The sequence below is a fragment of the Dipteris shenzhenensis genome, chromosome 31, assembly GCF_047967505.1.
Source record: "Dipteris shenzhenensis isolate YYH24624 ecotype China chromosome 31, Dip_SZ_1.0, whole genome shotgun sequence".
Lineage (NCBI taxonomy): Eukaryota > Viridiplantae > Streptophyta > Polypodiopsida > Gleicheniales > Dipteridaceae > Dipteris > Dipteris shenzhenensis.
Window position 1 is genome coordinate 22,029,167 of NC_141626.1, and position 11,689 is coordinate 22,040,855.

Genomic DNA, 11,689 nt, shown 5'->3' on the forward strand with positions numbered 1-11,689 from the left:
TGTTAACCTCCCATAGGCATATAAGAATATGTTGTGTTGGTTGCACTAACTTGAGAAACCAAGTAAAAAATAACAATATATAAACAATTCAATGATGAGATAAATCATTTTCAATAGGATTAATGATTGTCCTACACATTGTCTCCCTCTAATTGTACAATGTCACATGACCCTCAACGCTCCCCATGTAGTTTCATTTAAGGGCCTGATCATGTGTCAACACATCCCCATGTAGTTTCATTTAAGGGCTTGATCATGTGTCAAGGCATGGTTGCAAATGCGGTTTCCTTGGGGCAACCAATGCAAACCAAGTTATAATGTCGTTTACCTACCGCTACAAGCAATCTTCTACACTAGTTGTGCACATTCCGCTTATCTAGCTTGACTTTTAAAAACCAAATTAATTTGTAAAGGAAATTACGTATCGCTAGTCACTTTATTCTTACCCCTCCCTTGTCTACCGCGTCAATGAGTGCCAAATTGACACCCCATTATTCCAGCCACCTCTTCTCAAGACCCCATCATTGCAACCACCCTGTGTGAACTTCTGTGCTCGCATCCAAATTGTACTTGTCGTTGGCAATTTCACCCCCTCGAGTAGTGAAGAGGCCCTAAATATAGGGTCAAACTTGAATCCCTTGAAAAGGAATTAAAAATTGTAAGTTGGGTTCCCATGCACGTCTCTTTTTGTTGTGATTTTTAATGATTCGCTCTATGTAACGTTCACCCCTCGAGTACTCGAGGAGGCCTTATCCGCTGGGACGTCTCCATTTGTTGTGATTCTTCGGAGCCAATTTCCTTATATTGCACTCTCAAAAGCTTCTTTTTTGGTTGCGCTTCTCCATCCACATTCCTCCATGGCTTCCCAGTCTCAATTCATGCACTTGCATGCTTGAATTTTTCTGCAACCAACACTCGCGTCGAGCCTAATAATCCATCTTCTATCCCAGATCGATACATCTGGAGGGAGACGGCGGGCGAGGTGCGATCATTGAGGAAATCGCACTTACGTGCCAGGAGTGGGGTTTTTTCCAGGCCACTTTTTTGCTCCCAGATTTGACCCATATTGCTCTCTCGATCATTTCATGTCTTTAGTCGCAACATTTTACCTTGTGCGCAGATTGTGAACCACGGAGTTGCTTGGAATGTAATGAAAAGGGCTCTGGACGTCGCTCCACGGTTCTTTGCGCTGTCGATCGAGGAAAAACTCAAATACAGCACTGACAGCCTGTTCATGACTTATGGAACAAGTTTTAACCCTGCAGTTGATCCAGTACTTTCTTGGAGGAAGTTTCTTAGGCATTACACGAACCCTATAGAACACTATATTGACCTCTGGCCCGATAAACCCACGGATTACATGTGCTACTTCCTGTTTGTCAGAGCTCAACGATAGCGTGCTTGTGAAATATACTTAATCCTAGGAAGCCTTGAAAGTCAATTACTGATGACTTAAGAAGATATGTTTGGTATTGTTTGCACAGGGAGGTGATTTCAGGGTATTGTGAAGAGGTCCGATTACTGGCATTGCGACTTCAGTCTGCCATATCCGAAAGCCTAGGTGTTGGCCCCGAATATTGCATCTCCTCTTCTTACTCCTTTCTTATAAAGTGCCTATGGTTCACAAAACATTTGAGATGTGTGTATGTCCATGTCCATGTGTGTCTGTGTGTGCACGCGCATGCGCGCGCACGCACGCACGTGCAAGCATTTGTGTGTGTTAGGAACCAAAACATCATGGGCTTATGTCATCATGTGTCTTAATAGTGAGATTCTCATTGTTTCTCATCTTGCTTTATACAAATGTGGATAATGTTTACTATGTGGAGTTGTATGGACCACTTAAAAATCCCTCTTTTGAACCTATCAATGGATAGTCATAAGTTACAATTCAACAGGCAATTCACAATACATATCACTTTACAAGCATCAAATTATGTTTCTTTAAGGGTTTTATATTATCATTAGCCTTAACTTTAAAGAACAAGTTATATTTTCATGTATTCATAAACACAATGCACAATACAAATACACAAAGATATATGTATGTAGTATATATATTGTGAAAAATATAAGACCTTACCATTATGTTGTTTGGCACGATGATAATTTATTTCTATTTTTTTTTAAAATATAAAAATCCTACTGTTGTCTAGCAGTGCACAACCACATAGAAGACATCACTCATGAGATGCCCCTAATCTCTTTACAGCTCATAGTGCGCACAAATGCAAGGATTTTTTTATCGAAGCTATTCTTATATATTAATATAAAATATTTGCAAAAGTTTATCGAGCTAATTTTTTTAATTTCATAACATTGATAGAAGCTATTACAATTATATATTTTTTCTTTTGAAATTTGAAGAAAAAGTTATAAACCTTGGCGAAACTTTAATTTTTTTAAAATAAAAGTTTCAAATCTTGGCGAATGTTTCAAACCCTTATTGGACATACAAACTTTCAACACCAATATAAAACTTTCACTTCTTAACGAACTAATACGAAAAAATCATCCATGCTACCAAGTTTCCCTTCTCTTTGTGGTTCTGATAAAAATATTCTTTCTTGGACTCCACCAATTGACGATTTGATAGGAACATCCTTTCCATTTGAGAACTTCTTGATATCCATTATGATATGAACATATCCTCCATGGAAACCCATGTCCGATAATACTTTTTCTAATGCAACAATTGCTTTCTTCCTATTTTTTTCTAGTCGAAGCTTCTTTTCTCCACCATTTAGGATTCATGACATGGGCTGGCTCCTTGCAGTAAAGGCATGGAGATTTTGAATTACCTCCTTTGCTTATGTTGAACATACATTTGAGGGTCTTGAGGTCCCCTGCCATATGCCAATCAACTTGGAAATCACCCTTGCCTTCAACATGAAGTTGCCCTCCTTGAACCTGATTTTTGATGACTTCTGGTATTTTGGTATGGTGAAACATCAAAACCAAGGTTCGATGGTCCTCTATCTTGACTTGCCATTAATAAGAAACTATATTGAAGCATCTCGATCTAATAAATGAAATCAAACAACAATATATTTGAAAAATGAAAGTTCACGCTTACCTCAAATGCTCTCAACCACCAAATGCACTTCTCGGATTGTACACTGAAATGCTTTGAGTTTTCTTTAGTGATTGATGTATCAAGTGCCCTATTCATAAGTGTGATGGTCACTCTTTTAATCTTTTTCTCTTTCACAATTTCACATTCATCCAACTTTATGACAAAGACAAGCCGTCCTTGACACTCTTCAAATGTGATTCCATAGAATTCAACCATTCTTTTTTGTAATTGTTCAAGATCAACAAAAACATTATTCCAAGGATTATACATAGTGGTCCCCTTACTACCTTCAAATACATCCTCAATATGCAACCACTGACCAATAAAATCATCTACTTGTTCGTTAAGTGAAGCTCTTAAATTCCAAACTTCTGCAGGATTTGGAAGAAGCAAACGTTTGATCCTTTGATCTTTAAAAGTTGATGACACTGCTTTGAAAATAGAAGAATAACCTTTCCTACTAACTCCACTCTTATTGAGCGACTCCTGAATTAAGTTTACATCAACTTTATTGCTTTCCACGAACTATTACAAAACATTGCATTTGATCATTTTAAACTTCTTTTCCTCAATCATCCCTTTCGCAAAAGTCATTGAAAATAGACCTTTCATTTGTTTTACTGGAAGAGTGTTCGGATCAACATTTTCATTTTGGGGCTCCAAAACTTTCCTATAGACCAGATGCACAAATAAGAGTTAACAAAGGAAGATTTACATAGCCACATTGCAAATAGTAAATGCTTCAAACAATCTCACCTTGCTACTTTTACTCGATGCTTGCACCCTCCACTTCCTCCTTTCAATTCTCCAAGGTTGCTTTTGATCTTGCTTTACGTAACTTATCCCTTGTCTTTGTATGTTATTTAATCTCATTATCTAACTGCTCTTTCAATCTGGAGCTTTCGGCTATCTGCTGTAGTTTTGTGTTTGCCTCTTACTCATATAAAGACTTATACGTTATTAACTAGAAAAGAAATCAATGCATGAGGCTAGACGCTAGGCATGGCGATGCTCGAGGGCCATGGAGGAAAAGGGAACGTGAGGGAAGAAGCGTTAACATAGGTGGGGAAAAGGGATTAAGAGGGGTGGGAATGAAGAGGAGGACTATGGCACAAGGGGGAAAGAAGAGGGGAAAGAGGAGCATGTACATGATGGGAGCTGGAATGTAGAGATGGAGACATCAAAGGAAGAGAGTCATGCTTTATTGGAAAGGAAGGATGGGGGGGTAATGAAAGTACTAGCTAGGTGGCTTTACAAGAATGAGCGTGTCCCATCAAGGAAGAAGAAACCTCTCGTACCTTTCTCTTTTTCTTGCTCTTCCTTGTTGAGAGCCCTTTCTGCAGCTCACCTCTCACCTTAGGGCTTAGTGCTATTAGTTGAGGAAGCGTGATGCTCAAAGATCGATGAGCAAGGTCCTGAATGACCGAATAGTCTCTTGCCCTAAGCTAATAGGAAAATCTGAGGGTGACCACTTACTCCTGCAAGATCTTTTAGTCTTCTCTATTGGTGGGTCTGCCATCTTAGCATCTGAGGGCTCTGAAAAGGACACCTTCATCCTGGGGTGGCCCGGTCCATGGTTTGGAGAGGGATCAGAGGTGGTATGACTTCTCTTCCTGAGGTCAAAGATTTCTACGTCAAAATTCTCGATGCTTGATTCACTTAGAAGATTCACCCTTGGAATATTGGGACATTCTGTGCGATAATGACCCTTTTGGTGGCACTCGTAGCACAAAACATTGGCACGTTCTCTTGGAGGGCGATTGGCTTGATTTTTGATGCCCACCATCTCAAGCCGAAGATCATTTAGGGCCTTGGCTAGGTCATTGACTCCGGGTTCTTTAGTAGGAGGGGGCTCGTGAGCGAGGCTAGAAAAATCTTCCAGGTGGAGGGTGAGGATATACACCTTGTTGAGGGTAAGCACCTAAGGGAGGACCATACATTTCACATGGAGGCCCAAAAATGAGTGCCGAGTACTCAGCTTGGTTGCAAGTACTTGCTAGTGCAGACTTGCTATAATAATACACCTCACCCCTTAGTGAACTGAGCTTCACACCCACACCAGCAGCCTTGGTCGAAGGTTTGTATGCGCCGTCAAATTGGAGGAGCCAAGATGTCATCACTCCAAGACTAAAATTCGGACATCCCAAGTTTCTCGGTAGTCCAAGATAGGTAGAAGGAGAGGGTGGGGAGAATTTAATACTTGAGCATGATGTTCAGCACCAAATAAACTTGCAATCCTTGTTGATAGTTTATCTTTAGACAAAAAAGAATTACAACTTGAGCTCAAAATGAGGCACAAAGGGTTGGTTAGGTACAAGGGGATTCCTTGGTTGAAACATTACCAACCATAACCGAGCCCTAGAAACCTTTGTAGTGAGATCGAGAAGAAATCATTCAAGACGAGCTTATCCATAGGAATTTATAAGGAGATGCGCCAAATCTCCCCCAAAGCTTGGGGAGTATCCCACCCTTCGAAGAATGTCACCCTTTTAATTACCTCCAATGCAGAAAGTAGCTCGATCACCGCATAATGAGTAGAATTGAATTCAAAGTCCTCTCGGTGTATCACTAGTTCTTCACGTTGAATTATCCATGGCGTATCATACCACCCGTCATCTCCTTGAACAATGCATTGTACAATTAGTGGTTGAAGATCGACATGAAGATCAAGAAAGAGATCTCGCCAATTGGTAGCCGTAATGAGCAGAGGACCAAGCACCAAATCCTTGAACTTGTCGAGAAGTGACATAAATATCCACCCTCCTCGTGTGGCGTGTGTCCAAGGAGTGAACTTGAAAAAGTTCAAAATCTACGATCTAGTATCAGATATGAATAGAGCACATAAAATGAAGTACTATTTCTTTTTACAACAAGAGGAAACTCCCTACGGTTAGAGCGTTACAATTCATGAGATTTCACCATATTAGCAATATCATTACACTTTTATTACTTCCTATTTGCTGGCCCATTGGTAAGTCTTCCTTTTATGAATGGGGAGGTCTTGGGTTCAATTCCCACTCCTTAATAAGAGGAGAGGAGAGGAGAAGAGAAAGAGAACAAGAAGGTAGAAGGGGGGGGGGGGGCACAAGGTCTGTTGCAGATGCGCAGGAGCAGTTTTGCATGGCGCCGCACAGAAGATGCATAGAAGCGATTTTGTAGATGCGGTCGACCAGAAGACGCGTGGCACTGCACAGAAGACGCGCAAGAATCCAAATGATGTGCAGGAATAGCATGCGAAAGGCGCAAAAATTGAGAAGTTTTATAGCCGCAGAGACAGAGAACTACGAGCAGAAGACACGCAGATTGGAGGCGCAGAAGCACAGAACCGCACATGGAAGGTGCTGCAGAACTACAACCAGCCATAGGAGTAACAAATTTTATGCCACTAGCTATAGAGATTGCGATCCCAACAGCCACACCATATCTATTAACTAGAAAAGAAATGAATGCATGAGGCTAGATGCTAGGCATGGCGACGCTCGAGGGCCATGGAAGAAAAGGGAACATGAGGGAGGAAGCGTTAAGATGATTAAGAGGGGTGGGAATGAAGAGGGGGACTATGGCACAAGGGGGAAGGAAGAGGGGGAAGAGGAGCATGTACATGATGGGAGGTAGAATGTAGAGATGGAGACATCAAGGGAAGAGAGTCATGCTTTATTGGAAAGGAAGGATGGGGGGGGGGAAATCAAAGTACTAGCTAGGTGGCTTTACAAGAATGAGCGTGTCCCATCAAGGAAGAGGCCCCTCCTTTTATAGCCAAGAGAGGGGGTCTCTCTGACAAGATCTCTTGGACTTCTTAAGCAACCTACGTTATCGAAGCACTCGGTATGGCCGATTTGATGCAGATGCTGAAAGAACAATGAGGGCCTCTCAAAGAGATTATAAAGAAACAATCTGTGACTACTTGAATTTCTTCCTTCATTGTAATTATGTTGAGGATACGGACATGGATTCTGTGGAAGATTGGGTTATTGACAAGATAAGAGATACTAATGATGAGATCTTCTAGTGTGATCTCAACTTGTGTGGCCTATAATAGTCGTTAATCTTATTTTGTATTCTTTGCAACAAGTCTAGTAGGGCTGAGCAGATCATATTAAAATTGCTAATACAATTTATTTTCTAGTAGCAAATTCTCATCCAGTGTGGCTCTTATGACTCTACAATGTTATAAACTTTGACCCTATAGTATGATTTGAGTTATCTTATTGTTTTTAGTTGCAAAATCAACCAAAATAACATTGTGAGAGAAGGGAAACAAGTCACACATTTAATATGTATCCATGATGAATGCCCATTATGTATTCAGATTTCATACAATCAACAAAAATAACATTTTGAGCAACAAAATCACAAATACAAAGTTTTGCAACTTTGCACTTTTACATGCATCACTTGCCAATAAAGTTTTTCTGCTTCAAAAAATAACTCATGTACATGCTAAACCCCGTCATAAATCTTCACAATGAAGTGGATTTTGATGGTTCTTGTAGACTTCGTTGTGATGCTTTGGAAGTAGACTCTATCTATCGAGGCTTTGATGCTTTAGGCTTATATGGACTCTTCCTTCCTGCATAGAATTTGTCTACTTCCAAGTGTGGACTCCATTGTGATGATTTAGGCATATAATCCAGTGGAGGTTGTGATTCCCCAGGCATATATTGAATCTCTACTTTTGAGTGTGGGGTAGATGGTGATTCCTTGGGCATAGACTCCTTGGGAGGGTGTGATGCCCATGGCGTAGAATGAGTCTCTACTTCCACTCATGGATTTTGCTAGGATGCTTTGGGTGTAGACTCCCCAATATGGTATGATTCTTTGGTCGTAGATTGAGTCTCTACTTTTGCAAGTGGACTCCCTTATGATGCTTTGGGTTTATACTCCTCGGGGGTATGTTGAATCTCAACTTTTGCAGTGGCTAGATTCGATTGTGATGCTTCGGGAGTAGACTCCTTCAAAGGCTATGATGGATTGGGAGTATATTGAGTCTCTACTTCCTCGAGAGTCTTTGATGCAGACTTGGGTATCTCAATCATTTTAATTGGAGATTGAGCAGTTATGAATCAAAGAGTATGAGCCACAAATGTATATAGTTCTACATCGGAATATGTACACATTGAGGATTGTGAGCCCTTCACATCAAATATTTCATCGAGGAGCAACTTGCAGTTGTAGCATGCTCTCCACCCACAGCTGTATGGATCATTTTGCTCTACCACCTCGCATCGTTGTAAGTCCATTGCTTCTTGCAAGTCACCATCATAGTTCAATTGCACTTATTAACCTTGATGTGGACCTATCCATCATAACATTCAAGGGAATGAATAAGTGCATAGCAAAAGATACATACCATGAAGGTTACAATGCATTAAGAGTAAGTGTACCATGAAACTTATATACTTATGCTAACACATTGCCATGATATCTTGGCATTGAATTGGCAAAATAGCATTTATTGGCTTGTAGGTCCAAAGCTACCAAACTCCAATGTTTCTTGCATGACCAATTAAGAATCTTTATTATTTGACTCCATCTTACATCTCGCAAAATTAAATATGAGGTTACCGTGTCACTTACGTCTCATTATATGGAAAAATGATAACTCGTACGTTGTCCATATTGAGAGTTTGCAGCCAGATGTAGATATCTTCTAGTGACTTTTTAATATTGTTGAGCCATGTAGAAGAAGTGAATGTACGATATATACACACTTTGCAAAATTTATAGGAAACCCAGATATCATTATACTACATCAAAAAATAACCAAACATTAGCTCATTAGATTTAATCAATATATAAATACTAAGCCAAGATAAAGAAAATAACCAAACATTAGCTCATTAGATTTAATCAATATATAAATACTAAGCAAAGATAAAGTTTGTATCAAACCTAAGGGTGGCCATCATTAACCTCTTTTCCTTGATATCTTAGGATTTGAAACTCTTTTGGACCAAATGATAGATATTGAGGTCACTGTGTCCAATCACAACCTGAATATCAAAGTTGCTTCCTATTTCTTATAGCTTGGATAAATCTTCACAATTCTTAAGCATGAGCCACGCCATCATCATATCCTCTGAGTTCCCATAGAAGTCAATTAGTTGACTCTCTATATCAGGAAAGTCTTTTGGTGATTCTTTTATTGTCATAAATATTTCACTTTCGATTTTTCCAACAATCACCATATCAATTAAACTTGAAGGAAATATTGTGGCCTTCCTGACTTCAAATCCACGTGAACTCATTTATTCTTCCTTCCCCTTTGCTGTCTGCAAGATATACAAAAGCTTGTGAGATTGATAGGTTATATTTAAATGTAATGCTAGTAAAAGAAAAGTAAAGGGTCATACCAGGATATGTGTCCATGATTTCTTTGAGTAATCTTGTGAACCAGGAAGATCATCCATGTCATCGTTCTGCATCACCTTCGTCTTTATATGGGGAGCCATCAAGATCTTCCATGTCATCATCTCCAATCCTCTTATGTTCCACCTCTTTCTCATAGCCGACAACTAGATCAGCTTGCAAGTGGAAGTGTGCAATGCAAGCCTTTCTTTCAATAATATTAGTGGAATATCCTTTTTTGAGAAGATCTTCGAAAAGATATCCCATCCGTAATAGGGTGACCTCCCAATTAGGCGGTCGCAAGTATTCTAGCATAGTAATCAAAAGACTTCCACTTTTTGGAGGACATTCATAGATTTTGGAGTGCACTTGATGATGAGAGGACCTGTGGATTTCTTTCTCCTCTAGCATGAGACACAAACTCTTGGAAGTCCCCCTTATGTTATATTGTAGAGACTAGTCAGGATATGGATTCCGCATGCATAAGAGGAATGATTTGAGGCATTGGATCTTTAATCCACATTCTCTCTTGCTTGTCTTGGATGCATACACACCATTGTAGGTCTTGAAATCAGAAGCATAAAAATTTCTCCAAAGTGTTATGTATCTCTTTCTTGTTTTCTTTATTGACAAAAATCACAATATTGCAAATTCCAACTCTACTAATGGTGGTATATAGTATTCTATCGATGACTTTTTGAATATCATTGGAAGAAACCTCATCAATAAAGAATACTTGGGGCTTCTCCAATATTGTTTCATCAATTAAAAATTCCTCATGTGAAATGCCCTCGTACGCTACAAGCTTTCCAAATTCTAAAGTGATGTTGACATTGAATTGAAAGCCGTGATTGACTGCACTTGTCATTCTTAGTTTATGCTCATTCGCAAGCTTCTCAACATATGCAATCACCTGTGGTGGGATTTGGGCTCTCATGAACGAGGTGACTACTTCGGCCCCATCTTCTTGATTCTTCATCCACTTGTGTGCCCATGCCTTTTCCTTAGCTATGGATAAAGCGGCTATATGTTTCACAATATTAGGGTCAATATTGCATTAGCCAGTAGGAATTACTTTTTCTGTGAGAAAATATCTCATCGCACTACATCATGTTTCACTTGTATGTTGATGCACTCCATGCAATGATCTTTGTCCTTCCTACCAAAAATTCATTCTTTCTTGAGGAGTTTTTCTGTTGCCATTGTTACATAGCTATTCAGCAAATACTTCACGAGCCTCCACATTCTTGCTGTCACCTCTTTTTTCTCAACCTTTGACTTTTGTGATAGTAACAAAGGACCTTCATAAGTAACCTCACCCTTCTCGTATGCACTGTAAACTGCCACAACTTGCTTAAACACCTCATCAGGTCGAAAAATTATGCTTGTGTAGTCAGCATATCTATCTCTTGCTACCTTGAAGCTTGTGAGAGATTCTTCCTGTTCTTGACTTCCCTTGGGTACAAATGCACTTAAACATGTATAAAAGTTGACTAATGTGTCTGCATCCACTTTTGTGGTAGTTCTTTTCAAATGTGTTGTTGGAGAACCAATTGTAGTCCATAGATTTTTCACTTTCATTAGGATTTTTGATGTTGAGGTTATCTTACATTTTGCAAAAATATCATGATTCAGTCTTTCGAACTCAATCAAATATTTTGTTGGATGCTTAAAAATGCATATTGTATCCTCATGATTTCTCTTTGCATGGCACCGATGTGTTGTCATTTTGGAAGAGGCACATATTCTTCACCTAAATCAATATGAAGATGGTGTTGACGTCTCTTGTTGGCTTGTTCTGTAGAGTTGGAGTTTGGTGTTGCCAATTTGAGTGCAGTGTTTTTCCATTACTTTGCGATTTGATTACTCTTTCATAAGGCAAAGACTCTTGATGGCAGTAAACTTTGGAAAACAAGCATATGGCAAGATTAGTTATGGTATTATGACAAAGAAATTTAATGATCATGGGGATGGCTAGAAAATGATTGAGATAAAGATGTGGCTTGTAGGAGGATTGAGTAATAATGTTCATGAGATATGGGAGTGAATATAGAAGAATATCTTTATTCTTTCATCCTCTAACATGTTTATAGTACTTATGAATATTTTAAGGAGTATTTTATTACTTTCCCATGTTTTGGACTCACGAAAAAAGAAGAATTTTAAAAAGTAGACAGTTGTCTCTCCATTGTTACTTAATTGTCTGTGGTATATCAGAATCTTGGTAGACAACATCTTGTTCATGTATTGTGCAAGGGAAGACAA

General features: G+C 39.2%; 1 protein-coding gene across 1 annotated transcript; it reads left to right on the forward strand.

Moving 5' to 3' along the window:
• The first annotated feature begins 785 nt into the window (after window positions 1-785).
• On the forward strand, window positions 786-11,301 carry LOC147881198 (protein DOWNY MILDEW RESISTANCE 6-like). The gene is made up of 4 exons (XM_087402347.1): window positions 786-982; window positions 1,121-1,362; window positions 1,485-1,610; window positions 11,229-11,301. The coding sequence occupies exons 2-4, from the start codon at window positions 1,151-1,153 to the stop codon at window positions 11,299-11,301; spliced, it is 411 nt and encodes a 136-aa protein (XP_087258473.1). The 5' UTR covers window positions 786-982; window positions 1,121-1,150.
• Window positions 11,302-11,689: the final 388 nt, after the last annotated feature.